The 19,726-nt window shown below is 35.7% G+C and overlaps 1 protein-coding gene across 1 annotated transcript; it reads right to left on the bottom strand.

Moving 5' to 3' along the window:
* Positions 1 to 223: 223 nt before the first annotated feature.
* Positions 224 to 14,922, bottom strand: LOC132707594 (myrosinase 1-like). Its single transcript, XM_060679502.1, has 10 exons — positions 14,829 to 14,922; positions 14,583 to 14,734; positions 12,101 to 12,203; positions 10,824 to 10,914; positions 8,060 to 8,396; positions 6,853 to 6,947; positions 3,289 to 3,458; positions 1,949 to 2,210; positions 449 to 555; positions 224 to 383 (listed from the first exon to the last, which is right to left on the bottom strand). Exons 1-10 carry the CDS (start codon positions 14,873 to 14,875, stop codon positions 257 to 259), a joined length of 1,491 nt encoding a protein of 496 aa, XP_060535485.1. The 5' UTR covers positions 14,876 to 14,922; the 3' UTR covers positions 224 to 256.
* Between the last annotated feature and the right edge of the window lie 4,804 nt (positions 14,923 to 19,726).

Below are 19,726 nucleotides of genomic sequence, written 5' to 3'. Positions count from 1 at the left end.
GGCTCAAAATATCTTATTTTGTTCATCTGAACCGTGTCCTTTTCATTTTTAATTAATACGTGAATATAATTATTATTATTATTATTATTATTATTATTATATAACGATGTCTCCAAGGGTTTATTTGTAAATTTATATAAACCATATCCAAGTAAGTAACATTGTCCGAAAACGGGAATTGTTTTTGAACACAATCAATGAAAACACAAATAATAATGCCAGAATTTAATGTGAATTTGAAACGATTCGACAAATTTTAATCCACACATTGATCCAGCAAGCATCTGGTGGTCGCGAGCCTCTGATACCATTTACCGGAACTCTTAAACGTTCTGGTTCTATTCGGGCTGTTAAAATCGACTTGGAGGATTCCGAATTTTTCACTGAAATCGCGTCGGATAATATTAGATTAATACAAAATGGCAATCGGTTAAATTGAATCACTTACGTGTAACCCAGATGCCATTCGAAATTGTCCATGAAACTCCACGTCGTGTAGCCCACTACGTTTATACCGTCCTCCAAAATGGCGTCCAACATGTTACTCAGGTAGCTCTGAAATTTGGAGATTATTTTCGTGTTCAAATCAATTTTGATAAAGACACGGTGTTGTCGAGACAATTGTCATGTCAAAATATATAATTTCCTGAAAATCTGAACTCTTAGTTTTTATTTATTTTGATAAATGGATTTTCATTTTCACTAACTTGCACTAAAATTTAGATCACTTACAATTATATACCGGGTGGCAACGAAAGTATTGTGCACAGCAGCTGACATAGGGCTGAACCTTGCGAACATTTGTGGCATAAAAACAATTGAATGTCGTTTCCGATTTCACCGGAAATAACCTCAACTTTTGGTATTCTAAATGAAATACCCCGTAAATTCTTAACTTTTTGAATTCGGCAAACCACAACTGAACTAGCCACGGAAAATAAAACAAACTGCGTGAAATTTTTTGATTTTAGGTTAGCTTTATATAAATTTAAATAAATACGAGGGTGGTATAAATTTTTTTTTTTACTTTAATGTTCAACACAATCTTCATCAACACTGATACATATCTAATTACGGTGTTCTAATTTGATTATATCAGTTTTAAACGTAGATTCGTGAAGCACCTCAAAATACTGATTTACAGCTTCGACAACTTCTTCCTTGCTCTTAAATCTTTTACCGCCAAGTCACTTTTTGAAGTTTGGAAACAGGTAATAGTCGCCGGGGCTTATGTCTGGAGAGTAAGGGGGTTGCAGCATGAATTCAAACTTCAATTCGTGGATTTTGGTTACAGTCAACGAATGAGCTGGTGCATTATCGGGATGATGAGATACATTATTATACTTTCTTAAGTTATATATAAATGGCATACAGATATTTTGGACTCTTTGTATTTTGTTATTGGTGTCTATGTCGAAACAGAAAGCGTAAACATAATCAAGCATTTTCTTCGAGATTAGCAAACCAGGATTATCCTATTAACCAATTGTCAGCACCGTTGGTTCTCCAACATATTCATTAGCAAAATATCTAGTTTATATATTAAAACCCTTGACAGGGACAACTGATTGAATTCCTTTCACTTCTTGAAACAGTTAAAAAATGATAGCCTGGTTAGTCTCAACTGTTCCTCTATCCAACCATTCAACTCTCAACACGGAACATATGTGTTTGAAAGTCAACAACTTTTTCAAATATTTGATACTATACAAAGTTACCCTTTTGTGAAAAACTAAATCCGAAAAAATTATAAAAATTGAAAAAAAAAGGCATTTAACGATGTTTAATGTCAGTTTTTGATCATCCTGTATTTGCTTATTGGTGTGATGTATTAGAAATACGATGTTACTTGATTCAAAGTGTGAAGCGCCAAATAAATTGCAATGAATTTAGAATTAAATAAGTATAAGATACGATATTACTTCTAACAACAAAAAGGTTTACTAACCTGCAAATAAGTCAATCGACCTTGATCGTCCAGTTGTCCGTTATCTGACCAACCATTCTCTGTCACAAATATTTCCGACGGGTGGTACTTGTTGTTTACCCAATTCAAAAGTTTCCTCATGCCTGACGGATAAGAGGTCAGCCAATCGGATACCGACTTTGGCCAATCTGGGGAGACGTAGTTGTTCGTATTCTTATCCAAACTGTAGTCGGGGATCGATATAGGGCTGTCGTCCTGCCACTGAACTAGGCTAGCGGTATACCTATTAAAAAAAAACAACATGAGAACTTTAGGATCGACTTTATCCGCGTACCGTTCATTTGTTTCCCGAAGGGTAGAAGAACGGATTGTTCTACACTAGTCGATTCTAAATCAATGTTCAGTTCCATTTCCATCGGAATCTAAGGTGGTCCTAAAAAGTGCAGAACCGATGATGCTATAATTAATCGAATGAAAAGTTGCCAGTGTCAAGAACAATGGACTGAAGAATTCTTTTTTGCACAATGGTTGGCTGTGGAAAGAATCCATTTCAGTGATAAAATAATTCAATATGCTGTGCTATGACTGCTATGCTGCATCCACTGACAGGACAAATAAGAAAACACAAAATCCAAAAGTTTACAGCAAATTTGAAGACACAGCAGCGACTGTTCCATAAAGAAAGAGGACAAGATGATGATGCCGTGAAAGCTAGTTTCATAGTTGGTTCCAAATGGGCCATGTCATTAAAACCGTCTCCGAAAGAGCGTATGTCAGAGTGTTGGTCCTGAAAGGAAAAATGAATTTTCGAAATTTTCATTGAAAATGCAACCGAATTAAATGTACAAAAAGATGATTTGATAGTCCTCCATTGCACCAACAGAACTTGTGTTTTAAATCTAGAACATTATGAACGTGGTTTTTGGATGATCACTCATTATCTAAGTGTGATTGGTCGTGGAGTGTGACGAAATGGCTGGACTTGGTTAGTTCATCATCATCACTTTCCATAGCATTTGACGAGAGCACCGATTTGTCCAAAACAACTCAGTTGATCATTGATTTCTTGCTTTACTGCCGCTAAAAGGATCCACTGCATGAAAGGACATTGTAAATAAATTTCAATAGCTATTCGGTGAAAATTAGTTGGAATACGCGCAGATGGTGGGGAATTAAATGTCCAAAAAGATGATTTCGTAGTTCTTTAATACATTATTCACCAACAGAATTTGTGTTCTAAGACCATTTGTCTTCAGATTGTGCTTTTTAGTTGATTACCTAAATTTAAGGACCTAATAATAATAATACAGGTACAGATGATTCCATACCAAACCCTAACAAACTATTTTGAAGATACTTACATGTTGAGGCCGAAATAGTCGAAAGTTCCGTTGACAAGGTCTATTTGTTCCGGAGTAAATTCGGGCAGCCGGGAGAATGGATAACCTTCCAGTGAACTTCGATTTGCTATCCTGTCAATCATTTCCTGAGGCCAATTACCCCTGTAAACCGGGTTCGCGTACCATCCAAGCTGTAATATAGATTTCCATCAAAATTCTTGACAATTTTATAAGAGAATATATAGTATAAATGGCCACGACTTGCATAAACGTGGAGAGCCACCAACCAAAAAAGTGTATTTGCTGTCGGACAATTGCACAAACTGTTAATAACTAGTTCAAGTTTTAAAAACCAAATCGTACGATTATTTCGTAGACGAGGTCATAGAAAAATCCGATAATATACGATCTTGTCACTACAATTTTCATTATATAGTTGTTGCAAGTTAACTGATAGCAAATCTTGTAATAAGAGTAATTGCTCACGGTCATAAACTAACACAGATTTTTTACAAAAATTTGAGATTTAGACAAACTTAACCCATTAATGCCCAAGCTATTGTGTGTTTGCTTGTACTGATTCATTTATTAATTATTTGTTTGTGATTCTTTTCTAGTTTTTACATCTCTATATTGAAGACCCTTGTATTGTATTTGTATTATAACATTGTATTCAGTTCAATTCATTTCATGGTTTCAGAAAAGTATTTCCATAAAGAGAAATTCTGTACAACTACAAGGGACGGTTAGAACAAATACTTTACAGCTGTGTGAGTACCTGAAATCATGAAATGAAATTCGATTTGAAACCGCCAAAATTCCTACAAAATCCAAAAACCTGAACATTGCATTGGAAACTATTCCATTCATAGATATTTTAAAATTAAAATACCTAACATCTGCTCTTCTCTCACACAATACACTACACGACAAAGAAAAAGACAATGAGTCCGCTTGCCACTGTGGCCCTTCTTTACATTTAAAAGATCACTGACCACATGTCAAAAATCAAAATCAGATTTACCACGTGACCAAAAAACTCTCAACATATTTGATCCACCAATGACAAAATTTCGTTTGAGACACCAATGCATATGCGGCAAAGAATAAATATGGGAAACAGGCAGAACACTATCAACAATCCAGGTCTATCTTTTAGCTCCGCCCCCCTCAAACAGTACGTAGGCAGGCACAGAGTAGAATGCAAACCAGTTTCTGTTATACTCACAAGAAGCCAACAGAATGCTTGGCGATCATTGCAAACTGACATTCGAAGGAGATTTTTGGCATTGTTCATTTACAGTGCCCATTTTCAACTGCATTTATATCAAACTACAGGCCTAATGTCCATATTTAGATTCCAGTGGTGTTGAACCAGTTCTTCAACTGGGGTAACAAATCTAATCTTGCAGCACGGGGTAGTCAAGCAACTGGATTTCACAGTTAAGATGAATATTTTGAACCCTTTGGTTCTCCACAGATGAAGCCACAATGTTAAGATTAGCAATAAAATTTAAATTTTATAATTTGTTACGATTATAACATGAAAAAAAATAACTATTAAAAAAAAACTTGAAAAACACTAAATAAAAAGTAATGGCTTCCAAAAATAATAAATCTAGAGATATATAATTTACCATTTAGCGCTCGTCTGTATCTACAGATGATGATCTGGCAGAAATTTTGGACCCCCGAAGAAAGTTTGTTGTCATCTCGTCAACCAATTCGCGAACAAACTTTAAATATATCATTGGTTTTTTGTTTTGGTGCCGTTGTGAAATTTTATAAAATAAATGTGCATTCACACGCCTCACTAAATCTTCCGATGTCAAGCTTCCGTAGGCAAGATTTAATAAACATATCCAGTGTTAGCATCCGCCAATACATCAATTCTTGTCCCCCATTTCGTAATCCAATTGCTTTTCCAAATAATCTAAATAGTGACTGACTTTCTGAGTTGGAGTCCTAAGAGTTTGGTCATGTGGATCCTTTTCATGAAAGTGGAGCATCCAAAAACTTTGTAAAAATCGTTCTTTTCTAAATATGCTACTAAAAAAGGGTATTTCGGCGTTAAACTGTTGTGACCAATAACTCTCGGATATTAGATAAGGCTGTTGGACCCATATTTAGGACAACCCCAATAAATGCGGTAAATTCTTCTACTGTAGTATCTACCCACGTGTGTCACGTTTTGACAACCTCTTCTGTGCTATTTTATACCGAACGTAGTTATTTATTTGTTCCACTATTTTTATTGTTATTGTTACCATTTTATTCCTAGAAGTAAATAGAATCGTGTGATCGTATTCTCTGTCTTTCAGTAATTATAATATCACTACCACTATTAGAGTCACTTTCGTCACTAATATTATCATCTATCATTTGCACGCTCGTCAATATATAATTCATCGTCACTACTTTGCAATTCATTTCCAATTTCATTTTGTAAAATTATCTTGGGCATTTGAATTTTTTTTCGAAATATACACTTAACTATAAGTAAACTACAGAACAAGTTAGATTTTTCCATTTACCATAAACCCTCACACACGGACACAATAATACATACTAACTCAAATCACCCTTACACACACAAAATGTCTGCCTTTTATGTTTTTACCGTGTCCAGAAGGTTCAAACTCCTGTCTAAGGCTAATTTATGGGGTAAGGAGGAGAGATCATATCTCCTCGTACCTGGCTGCGTCGGGTTGAGTTCTCTTTATTTCAACATTCTTAAAACAGAAAAATTACTCTTAACATATCAATACACAATTTGAATCTGCGTGGAAGACACCGACTAGTTATACCCCGTCACCGCAAAGAATTATTTAAAAGATCATATTCCTATAATATAGCCATTTGCATTAACTCTATTACTAATTTTAATGTTAATCAGTCCAATTCAACGTTTAGGAATAATTTAAAAAAGCAGTTGTTACGTACGCGCTAATATTAAGCTCTTCTACAAAACATGTGCCCCTTTCCTTTCCTTTCCTTCCCCCTCCATCTCTTCTCTTTTCTTTTCTTTAGAATTATGTGTATCTACGCTTGGCGCTTTCAAATAAATTCTATGAAATTTTTTATTATTATATTTCCGCTGTTAAATTGAGGCCTGAACAGTATCTAGAACTTCTAGATGGCTGCCCTAACAAGGCCTATTGTTGACCATTATTTCACTTATTTAACTTTGGCTATGTAATTATTTCTATGTAACTTTGATGGTTATAACAATAAATGTGTTATTATTATTATTATTATTAAATATTATAAAACAAATAGCTTTTAACAATGGCTACGATCCCTCTTTGATGGATAAGATTACAACTAAAAAGTAATTTCAAATAACTCTGAATACTATCTATCCCATTATAAACACCGAAAACAAAATTAATTAAAAACTGTGAAAATCTGAACATTTTTTGTTCTGATTTAATTTGTAGTATAACTTTTTATAATTTAGTTTCCGTATAATTCTGATATAACATTTTATAAATTTAAGGGTGTAAGGGTGAACACTTTATAAGCCCTTGTGTAGGAAATGAGATATTCAACTGCTTTTGGGAAACGTATATTTAAGCAACTCACGTTAAACTGAAGATCCCTTTCCGCCGCTTCCGCATCGAGAGCACTGTCTGAGGCAGGTTCGGCCCACGTACAATCCAATACTAAGCTAATTTTTCCTAAAAAAAAAACTAAATAATGGCAATCATCTTTTTTTACGAGTTTTGAATCTCAACCATGGTTTCTTATCTACGTACAGTCGATACTCTATATGTAGCCAAATTGAAGGGACAATTTTTTTTCGTTACAAGGAATTTTCGTTATAAAAGAGTTATAGGCACCCGAAAAATAACAATACGCACATGTGTTTGTAATATTTAAATATTTTATATACATATTTTAACATCTTCGGTCATTTTCTTTTGAAATTTTTTAATATGCCCAATGCGCATCTCGTACTTGGGCGTATATTTTCACCATTTTTTTTGAGAGGGGCATCTTCCCCATGATACATAAAAAAATGTCTAGCAGCTTAACCGAATATAGGGCTTGTTGAATGATTGGTGGTTTTGTCAGATCGACTTCTTCATCTTCTTCTTCCTCTTGGTGCTCTTCCTCACCCTTTCTTGCTTGTCTGTCAAGTCTGCTGTTGTGGGCAAATCCTGATCTATCTACATAAAATCTTCCGACCCCTCACTTGTAAATGTAATTGTTGTTTGAAGCTGCTTTATCAACTCGCTTAGTGGCTGATCGTCTTCCAAGTCCTGTTTGCATTCTGTTTCGGTAATAAGTCCTGCATGGCAGCATGACGATAGGAGTGTTGAATTGTTTCTGCTGTCACCTCCTTCCAAGCTTTACTATCTAGCATATTAATGGAAAATTTGTCTTCGGACTCGATCATTTCCATTAAAATATTTTTCCTGTATCGACTAGATTTGCAATATGGATATGTGCAGGGCAGTTATCTAAGAGAAGTAATATTTTCCTCCCTGAATCAAACAGTGGTGTTCTTTTATACGTACCGATAAAGGCATTAACATAATCGCTTACTACGAGAAAAACATTAGGACCACCAGGTTAGGGTAAGGAATTCTGAGAAGGTAAGAGACACTATTAATTACATGTCGGCCTACATTCTTTGCTTTGTTACCTGATGTGCCCTTTTTTTTCATCATAATTACCTTTGCAAACAGCGCCGTATATTCTTAAGAAGTTTTTTTTTTAATGACTTCAAGAATTATACCATTAAGTCTAACTAACGAGCGTGAAAACTGAAATGGAGAAATCATACCTCCCTGAGAAGCTCTGAATTCCTCATCGTACACCCGCCAGGCCTTGGCGTGAGCCAAAAGTTGTACGTAAGCACACTGGTACACTCCGTCTCCTATCAACTTCAAACCAGGCGCGTGAGTTCCCCATCCGTGTCCATTCATGCATGTCGTTTTCGGTTCGTTGACTGTAGCCCATAGTTTCACGTAGGGTCCCAAATTCTCGAAAACAACGCGCGCGTATTCGGCGAAATAATCCGCAGTCTGTACATTCAGCCACCCTCCCAATTCCAATAGATGTTGGGGCAGGTCCCAGTGGTAGAGCGTGACTAGCGGTTCAATGTCGTTAGCACGTAGTTCCTGAGATTGAAAATTGCTTTATTAAATTGGAGCGAAGACACTTTCACACCCCTTAGACCTGTTAGATTTTTGTTTGAAGGTCATCAATTTATCGAAAAGATCTTTATGATCATCGAAAAATACTGATAACTAAAAATTTTTCAAAGAAACTTCCTCAGTCTAATGCAATACCATTCTACCATTCTGGTAAACATTCTACACCGTACCTATGCAAAAAAAGTGTGACCTAAGCTGCTGATATAGGATCTTCTCAAAGATGTTTAAACGAGTCGGCAGTGTACCAATATGACCAAAATATTGGGGCTCAGTGGGGTTGTTATTTTTTTGAACAGGTATTATAAAAGCATTTATGCATGCGGAGGAAAACTGCCTCAGTTTTATACAGGTATACAGATATACAACATACGTTATCAACTAAATCTCTTTGAAAATACCCTTCAGATATTGAATCACAAATTTCGTTAGAACTATACCGATACCATAGTAATGCCATAAAGGGAAAACAATGCATGCATTAACTCTACCAACAACTGCTGTATTTAACATAATAAGTAAAGGGTTGGGCCGTACAAAGGCTGTTTCTCAAGGCACGTGATTAGAGAAACTGAGACCTAGGTTTTCAGAGAATGCTGTCGCAGGGAGCGGTTTTTATAAGATTTTATAAGGTATCCGGTATAATTTCTCTATTTTTCGACTTGTAAGAGTAGGCCAGAGAAAAACCATTGTTAAAAGAATCTCTAAAAATGGTCCAAATCGGAACTTTTGAGGACCTAAAGTAACTGTTATTCATAGCGATTAAAGATGTGTGTTTGTGTGTGTTCATCTCTGAATTTTGCGAAGGCTTAGTTGGTACAATTCCTTATAGAGTTCAGGTTATTATTCGAGCTAATAGCAAAGTTACGCAATATTAATTTTTATTTTCGTTTATTACAAACCACAAGTTCTAATATTCAGTTCAGTTGTCAGCTTTTTCGACTATCAAGCAATTAATTCAATACTAATCGGCATAAAATACATAAACAAATAGTCAAAATAATTCCGTACGTTATCAACCAGTAAGCTGCTATTTTATACGCAAATATATGGAATTTGGGAGTAATTAATTGAAGTTTGAGAAAGTTGATGATGTACTTATATCCGATTATCGCATAGTCCTTACTTGTTTTATCCAATAACATAACGATAAAACGAAACTTTTCAATACTCTAGTGAGAGAAATATTCGGTCGTCATGCTACCTCCAGCACTTTACTTAATTACAGTTGCTAAAAGAAGAGCAGCTTGGATCTCTCCTAACTTGCAATATATAATGAAATTGGAAGAGAAAGCTATAACTACATGAAAAAGAATTCGAAAAAATCAGGATTGAGGGTATTCCTGAAAACTGGGGTGGGGAGAAGAAGACTTATTGAGAACAGAAAATTGTGGAAAATTGGATGTTTTTAAAAGAGCTTGGAATATATGATAAAGAGTAGAGAGCACTTACAAAATGTTAAAATTATTATCGACAAATCTGATCCGGATTCTGAGCATTTAAGCTTCCAATTTTCCTGGATGTTGGAAGAGCTTCAGTACCAAAATCCAATTCACAAAGGGAACTGAAAGATCTACACATCTAAATGGTACTGGGGTATTGCCTGCGATCACGGTTTCGGGTGGACCACAGTTTTTCAATTGCTTTGTTAAAAGTGATTTTTGCTACAGAACGCGACGAATTAACTATGTATTAGCTAATCTTTATTTGCTGTTTTGGTTTATCTTCGTTTTCTTCAATAGTCCCACTTAACCTTCGAAAACTATATCTTGCGTTGTTCCTCAGGGTTCTATTCTCGGGTCTGTACTCTTCTCGCTATATCCGTCTCGGCAAATAGCACACTAGCACTGATTTAAGAACCCTGGCCAGTATCTCGGATTGCCACTACTTGAGACTAATCCGCCGAAATTACAGAAAAAGTTAGTTCAAGAATTTATGCTTTAAACATATTAAGGAATATTTCAACGACTCTACTGGAAATTGCAAAAAAAAACAGGATTGGCTTTTGTAATCTAAAACTTATTTATGTCCAAAAAAATTATTAAATAGAAAGTGAGCGTCATAGGCATAAAGATGATAATCACAAAACTGTAATGATGGAAATGGGCCCCTAAAATACTGCCTTCTGCACTCCCTTGTTACAGCCGAAGGGCTAGAGGTTGATTCATTAAATTTTACCTTTTGTATTGTTATTTAAAAAGTTTTTCCTAATTTACACGACAAATATCATCTATTACATCTGTAAAAGCGCTTGCTTAAAATTAAAGTTTCTATATACTATAATAAAATCTCTGGTGAGTCTGATAATACATCTGAATTTAAGACCCTCCAGTTTCAAATACCTCTCGTTTAGTCAACAGACCCCTTACGATTAAGACCATGAGCCACGCTTACCTGAATAAAATTTTTATAATAGTCAATTCCAGCCTGATTTATAACAGCTGGTGTACCGTCGGGCATGATCCTAGTCCACGCTATTGAAAATCTAAAATAAAAAAAAAATTGCAAAATACAACTTGTTCGAGTAGGTAGGCTCACTTTTGCAAAATCTAAATCTGTATTGTAATTTGTAACAACGTAACAAAAAATCCATAAGAAGTATATATTTTTTTCTAAATTATACTATTAATATACGTAAAACGTAATAAAACTCTAACGATATCTGATCGAATTCATCTCATTAATGTCTTCATTTATGAGAACTTTGACATACAAATTATAAAAGCTTTTCTTTCTTCTTTTCTTAGCTCTTGGTAAGTTTTTGGTTAGTGTAGTAATACTATATTACTTTTAGGGACATAAAATATGAAAAAGGTTAAAAATGCCTACAAAAGATAAGGATCAACCTACTGGAAAATCTACTCAAAAATGAGTTTACTCCAAAAATTGTTTTGCGAATATAGTTATAAAGACTGAATCAACACTTTAAAGATTTGGCATGTCATTTTGAAATTTGTGTGCTGTAAACCGCAATTTTTTTTAAAAATTAAATTAATATCACAATGTCCGTTTTTGTCATCATTTTGGTAAAATTTATTTTTAGAATTTGTTTTGAATCAAAAGATTGGTTGCAATGCAATTCATTGGGGACAGTTTCTAAATTTACCAACTTGTTCCACATGTTTTTTGCCCTACATTTCATTGGTCAAGAGTTTGGTACTGAAGAGCAATTCTTGAATTTTATATACAACAAAATCACACTGCACTTGATAATGATAAATACGGTCCGTTTCCAAACATAGTTCTCCCTCATTTATAAAAAGTAAAAAATACGATATAACAATCATATTGGTGACTAGTGGAACTCTATTGATTGAACACTAAACTTTAAACCATCTACTAATTTTACTGATACCTTAAACAAAACATTTAATAAGGTAAGCAACACCAACTATTATAAAATGTTTTAATATTACCGTTCACCAATATCGGGATTTTCTTGTAATAATAATAATTGTTTGGATTGCCTAGCAGACACATTAAGTTGATGTTTTATATTCTACAATAATTTCTTCATCTAATGTAATACACAAATAACACTGTATATGCATATCTACCTTCCATTCAACGTAATACAGGGGTATAGTTTATGTTTGGGACAACCGGTATATATAGCAAAGATTTCTTAGGTTAGGATATTTGCAATTGAAATTCTTTTAAGTTAACGGTACCTGTACAGTTTCACTCCGAGTTCCTTAAGAAGTTGGATGTCCTCCCTCCATTTGTGGTAACTATCGCAAGCTACATCTCCACTTTGTCGGTCAGCCACTCTGCCTACGCAATGATAATAATTGGCTGTACATTAGTTAAAAAATAAAAAGAAATGTCATATTGTTCCCGTTAATGAAAGAAATAAGGCTTTTTACAAATATTTTACTCACAAATAACGAGGATATTGATTTATTTTCTGAGTCTCTCAGTAGTTTTAATTGCAAAGTAAAGAAGACTGTTTTTAATCAAAACTTGGTACTCTAGCAACTGTAAGCGTTGATGTTACTATTTTTATTAGGCTCTACTATGTTGTAATGATAATGTAAATACTAAATGCGTAAATACATTTTTTAATTTTTTTTATTTTAATTTAATTTATAGACCGTGTCTTGGCAAAAGTAGCAATGGGACACCCTGTACATTATTTGATTTTGCGTTCTTCCATCAATTGAGGGTTATTTTGTATAGCACCTCTCCATACCTATCTCTAGCGGTTTTGGAGAAATTAATTATTTTCTGATAAATTCAATAGCGTGTTGCTATTTTTATTAACTGTTCTGGTAGACGGTTACGAACCCCCTCAAATGATTTCGAAATAGGAGAAAGTTTTCGTAAAAATTTGACCGTTTGGACTACTAGCCTTATGTAGCTATAAATTTGACTGTTAATGCGTCAGTTGTTGTTGACATATTGAAAAGTATTATCTATAAAAATGTTAAATTTGTTGGAAATGTTGGAAGTGTATTTTATGATCACTTTGGATATTGTTTAACTGTTGATGGATGGTTGTTTGAACATTTACTTAAAACATAATGTTTATTTTAAATAATGTTCCTTTTTAGCAATGTTTTGTAGTGCTATTTTTATTATAATTATTAATTATTTTTAATAGAAGACCTACGGGTCGAATTTATAGTCGTTCCTTGAGGCTTCCTTGTTGCTTAAACCGTGTTTTAAATGAACTCCATTCCTAGAATGATAAAAGGGACAAGGATGTCTTAAGAAACGAGTATGTCATTATATTCATTATAAACCTTTAATCGGGGTCCGTATGACATTTTAGAGGGCTGTCGCGGGGATCGCGGGGTCATGGGCATGCCGAGTGACGTCATAATCCCCGAGATGACTTTCTTTGACAAATTGACCTTTCTCTTCCCATCAAGGGAAGAGTGGAGAGAGGGCGGAGTCGGCTCCTGGGATGGACTTGTCTGGTACACGGTCGGGCGGCCAGAGAGGTGCTTCGGCTCAACCACGGAAGCAGGAGAGTCTTCTTCTGCTCGGATAGTAGGGCTGCACTTATGGCGCTGAAGTCAGTGCGTACGCGCTCCTTGTTGATAAAGGAGTGCAAAGGGGTACTGAGGAGGGTGGCTGAGGAGCGGAAAGTCACGTTGGTCTGGGTCCCGGGTCACACCGGTATCTGGGGCAATGAGGCAGCGGATGCCTTAGCCAGAGAGGGCTCCTCGCATATAGGGCCAGAGCCCCGCTTGGGGATCGCCCCGTGTGTGAGGCGGGGAGCTCTCGAAGCCCGGGCGAGAGACCGGGCCGCGGGGTGTTGGAGAGTTGCTCCGGAAATGAGGCTTATGATGGATGGGCCCGCTCTCCCTTGGACCAGGGAGCTGCTTGGACTGACCAGAAGGGAGCGTAGGGCACTAACAGGGGCCTACACAGGACATTGCAGGCTTAGGAGGCATCTTTGCTTGCTAGGCATTGGAGATGACCCGGAGTGTAGGTGGTGCATGGAAGGGGAGGAGACCCCGTATCATCTGCTCACCGAGTGCCCTGCCTTGACATGGGCAAGATTGGGAGTCTTCGGAACGGTCCTGATCGATCCGGACTCAGTGCACGGTAATGGGCTAAAGGGGTTGCTGACCTTCTATAGGAGGGGCGGCATTCTGGACGCCCTCTAGAGCGGCCTGGGGGCACAACGGGCCCATCTGGTGGCCTAAGTGCTTGGACGTCCGCGAGGGCGCCCCCGTTTAATACCAATACCAATACGAATTGAACTTTTGCAATTCGGCCATCATATTTAATTCAATAACTCAAGATTGGCTCGGTACATGAGTCGATCGAAAAGTTGTATTACAACTTTGCTATAAAATGTACAAGGGAGCGAATATTTCGTCACCTAGAAATTTACAAGGGATTTCCTTTCGGTATAGATATTCATGTATATCCTTAGATTGGTCTTTCAAAGCGACATTTAAAAATGTAATGTGCCCCGTTTAAAAAAATATAACTTTATTTGACCACTCTGTTTGTAATTGTGTCGCAATTGAAATAATACAAAAAAAAAACAACCTTTTCTATAATACTCATAAATTTAGAGATAAAACATTGGTGAGAATTAACGTTTACAAAAGGACCTTTGTAAATGAAAAAATAATCAACCATTTTAAACGTCATTTTCTCTGACGTAAGGGATCCTCTGTTCACTTTACTTACTGGGGTTATCGTGGACGAATCGGTCCCACATGCTCTCGCCTTTCCCATCTTCGTTCCAGCCGCCTTCGATTTGATAGGCAGCAGTGGCGGCACCAAACAGGAAAGATTCCGGAAAATATCTGTTGGATATGTTGGCGTTTTGGCCGACGCACCTAAACGAACCATTGCCAAAGTTTAATGAACGTTTTTACAGTGGCGTAGCGCGAAATCGTATTCAAAATTACCCAAAGTTTGATACCTACGTACCCCTTTACGGCCAAGGCGAACAACAATGTCAATAGATATTTCATCATGTTCAATTAATAGTGAACCAACGTAAACAACTTGGTTCTAGAATAAATATGTTCATTTATATAAAGTTTTATCGTAAAGGCGAATAAAATAAAAACTGAAGTGTATTCTCGAGTGGGTCACGTAACAATAATTATTTACGTTTCAAACTCAACTCGACGAAAATACCATGTGGTGATTTTTGCAAAAATTTCTGACTTGTATATGATTTCCCGATATATGGATTATCTGATAAATATAAATGGCGAGCGAAATGGAGAGTTTGGAAAATGATCATGGATTATTTAAAAAATGGACCCGTTGCCCACAGAAACAGGCAAAACCAGCATTAATAATACGCTGTTCAAATTTGCTAAACGCGTTTTCATTGGTCATGACGTTAGTGCTTGTAAAGTCTGTTCATAGATATGATAAAAGTGACTTAATGATACGCACATATTTTGCATAATTCGCACACGATTCAACACACGCTGCATTAAAGACGAAATAAGAATATGAAACACAGGTAGGTATAAAATTATTTTCTATTACGGAATACAATTTTACCTGAATTTAAATTCCGAAACTCCGCGAAGCTGCGCACCGCTCGTGTCAAATAGACTCGTGAGTCAAATGCCGTTTACCGCACTTGTTGCATAATATATTATTTTCTACTCCCTTCTCTAAAATACGCAATTATACACCAATCAAGCTCACTGAAAGTGTCATTTTGCCACGTCAGTTTAGTTTTACCGCACGGCTTGAATTTTGACGTTTGTGAATTCCGACGGTTATGTCAGTGAATGTATTCGTGTTGTTTTGGTTAGTTGCAACTAATGATTCGTAGAAAAAGAGTTCGACACATTTGGTCACTCGTATATTAAGCAATCCATCCGCTCGTGCCTAATAAACTCGGGTTTAAAAGATTCTTCTAGAGTTCTACCATCTATGCTTCTCTGCTTTTAGATTGAAAACTATTATTAAAAAAAAAATGTTTAACTCTCCACTTCAAGATACCCAATTATGCGAAAAGGTCACTTCGTAATCCGCGGTCTTTTCAGGTACTTTAGTCACGGGTTTAAGAGCAACCGGATGTTTTTGGTGAAATGTATAGTGTATGCAACATGCATGCACTGTTGATTAGCGTAGACAAAAGACAGTCTAATCAGTCTACAGACTTTATAAACGCATATTGTCGTGTGTTTATGACTTATGATAACTTATTTCAATCATGTCTGGTATAATAGAAAGATTATTGTGCAAATCTTTGAGAAACAGAATCATTTTTGTACTTACAAAAGTAAAGGTAACCCTTTGTGACTATCTAGATTTAAAACATTAAGGCGTCAAATCAAACCTCAAACAGAAAGCATCCCTCAAAATTTTGGTCATGTGTATAAAAAATGAGTTCGGGTTTAAAGCTGCAATGGGCACTAGAGAAGCACTGTTCAGCATACAAGTATTAACATAGAACTGTCTAGATGTGTTGTTGTGCTTCATTGATTACGAAAAGCCATTGGGCCGAGTACAACATAGAAGACTCAGTAAAATATTATTATCTCATAGAACGGATCGAAAAATATCAGTAGCTTGACTGGAACCCTGAAAGAGAAATTAGAACAAGAATAGAGAAAGCGCGTGCGACATTCATAAAGTTTAGAAACGTACTGAGCTGCAGAGCGTGGACGATGAAAACTAGCAGAATAAATAGAATAGTAGACATATAAATGACTCAACTTCTCTCTTCTCTCTACTTCGGGCGCATAATTCGAAATGAATAATATAACATCCTTTAGCTCATACTCGAATTAAAGATAGAAGGCAAGAGGAGAATGGGTAGAAAGCAGCTCTCATGGGAGAGAAACATCAGACAAAGGCAGATTCTAACATGTGGTCGGTTCCAGTGAATGGATTGACATCTAAAGAAGAAGAGTTCAATGCCAGGCTTGATGTCTTAAGGCGGTAAAACTTTTAAGGATTCCCAAACCATAGTAGATATTTCAGTTCAATCTATGTTCCGTCTGAGAAAAAAACTGTAAGGTAAACCAACTACATCCCAACCAAATCGTGTACGTTTTCTCAGTTGTGGTAGATTGCCAAAGTTAAGTTAAAATAATCGGCTCATATCATATTAATGTTGAGCAACACGGCTTTGTTTCAAATAAGCCGTGCACAAGCAATCTGGGTAATCTGGCTCAATAGTTATGTGAATCAATTGATGATTTAGCATATGATTAAATAGATTCTTATATTTTTTCACAGGGAATAAAACATTTAGATACAACACACGACGGCACGATTTAAAATTGTTTTTGTCATGTTTTTATTTCTACATCGATTTCAAAATTAGGGTAAGTTTTATTGTTCTCGTTCTCGTTGTCTTGTACAAAAACCCTGTCAATTTTTTAGATATTTTTGAAAAAGACCGAATACACCGGTCGAAACGTTAAATAAATTTATTATGAATTAGAAACTTTCTTCTTTCGTTTTACGTAACGGGCCATAATATATACCCTAGAAAAAAGTCTTGATTTTAACATATACGGAACGGCCCAAGAACACAAAAACAAGAACTCCAACGGGAACATATTCATAGCATATTTGATACTTATGAAATAATTTTCTAAGGAAAATTTCATTGCATACCAGTGTTTTTTAGACCTACGTGGCTTCGACAGTGTCTTCCATTGGATGGAATCTGCCTAAAACCGTTTCAAAGTGATTGTTATTTTACGTGGAACATTCCCCAAAGTGGTGACGTCTTTGTGAAGATTTGGGATCTATCTCGACATACGATCGATTATTTTGAAGTGTTCAATAAACAACAACCTCGCAATGCGATGGTATTAATATTTAAACATTCAATTAATGTATTTTGCATCGCATCACTCAGTGCTTAAAATATTTCGTTTTCGAGGATCAGTGGAAAAAGGCAACAGCCATACTACATATAAGCGATCATATATTTAGGACTGCAGATGAAGGCAAGTTGACACTACTAATTCTAATCACCAAATTTTTAATAAAAATGTTATTGGCTTTTCCCAAAACGCAATTAATCTTATAGCTTCATATCTACCGCATGGATTTCAATCAGTAACATACAACGGCGATAATAAAAGTAAATTAGAGGAAATTATAGAACTTTGTAAGAAACATCTGAAGCCTGACAGAAAAACACATCGAAAGGAGGTTTCAGTGCTTATGTAGGAAAGAAGAAACCTGAAAAATACAAAATAAAAGAAATACAGAAAGACATCAAATGCAAGTGTCGTCAGAGGAATGCACTGAAATAGAAAATCTGTAGAGACTGCACGATTCATACAGTGTGCATAAAAAATAAATGGGTTTACGTGAACTGCTGGAAGACAAAAATCATACATCCTTGCAGATGAAGACAGAAGAACATTGTGTTGGAAAAATACACCAAAACCTTCTTTGATGGCCAAAGAGGAGAAATAAATATTAACAATAACAATGAAATTGGACCCACTATTTTAAAGGAAGCCAAAGACACGAAAACTCCTGTCCCTGACGACCTACCTACAGAGGTGCAAAAACAACATCTGGATGGGATAACTGTAATACCAAGGGAATGGCTTCAATCAACGTCTGTTCGTGTTCTGTATTGAGTTTCGGATAAATATGGTTTACTGTTGTCTGTATTTGTTTCTTATTTATAATTTTATCTATGATGGACGGATTGGAGCCGTTGTTCAGTGCAATTTGTTTAATGATATTAAGTTCTTTGTTGTAATTTTCTGTTAAGAGTGGCGTATTAAGAAGTCTGTGTAAAAAAGAGTTAAATGCAGCCATTTTGTGTGTATAAGGGTGATTTGAGCTGTTGTGTATGACTGTGTCCGTGTGGGAAGGTTTATTATATATTGAAAAATCTTGAACTGAGGTGGCTTTTATGAAAATCCATTTATCAAAATAAATAAGAACTAAAAGTTCAGATTTTCACGAAATTATCTTTATGACATGACAATTGTTTCGACAACATCGTGTCTTTAACATTTGTTTATAATATACATAAATGACGTAGTATTTGCAACAAATGACGCATCGTTGATTGAATCGGAGAAAGATCTAACTAATTTAAATAAGAAGGCTGTCACTACACTCTCCTTGATTGAGCAGTGGTTCTCTGCAAATAAACTTAAATTAAACTCCCATAAAACAAAGACTCTAACTTTCTTCTAGAAGAAGTAAAAAATCTGAACCAGTCAAAGTCCTTGGTGTTTACCTGTGCGGTAAATTGTCTTCTCAGGTTTTTGTTCTTGGGGGTGTTCCGCCGTCGAGCCACTGCCGTCCAATATTCAAAAACTTGGAAATACTTACGTTACCATGTATGTTTATTCTCCAAACCTTAGTTGAAATCCGCTCAACTTTGTCTGGTTTTCCGACTCATGCTGGATATCACAGCTGCATGACGCGAACAGCTGACAATATCATAACATTAAGATAGAGGTTGTGTACTACACAAAAAAATATACTTAATATAATTGTTGTTGTTTTTTCAAGAGCATTGTTTCTATTCCATAAACGAATTTGTTACTCATCAGGCACAGTAGATCGAAGTTATTTTATAAATTAATTATTCTTATGGTTTAGCTGTTTATATGTAATATATTTATCTTGTTTGTACTCTTCCTGACTTCAAAAATACGTTTTTGTATTTATAAGTGTTCAATAAACGATTATTTATTTATTTATTACAGTCGTGGCCATTTATCGTGTTCCGGACTATAAAAGTAAATCGACACGAAGCGGACTATAGGTTTGCGACGCAACTTTATGTGATTTTTAAGCTTTGGCTTTGATCGCGTGAATTGTAAAGACCTTGGATACGGTCATGTACCCTCTAACCAGAT

This window comes from Cylas formicarius, unplaced genomic scaffold, assembly GCF_029955315.1.
Source record: "Cylas formicarius isolate icCylForm1 unplaced genomic scaffold, icCylForm1.1 PGA_scaffold_9__14_contigs__length_23061073, whole genome shotgun sequence".
Lineage (NCBI taxonomy): Eukaryota > Metazoa > Arthropoda > Insecta > Coleoptera > Brentidae > Cylas > Cylas formicarius.
The sequence above is the reverse complement of the archived record's forward strand: the minus strand, read 5'-3'. Positions and strand labels throughout refer to the sequence as shown.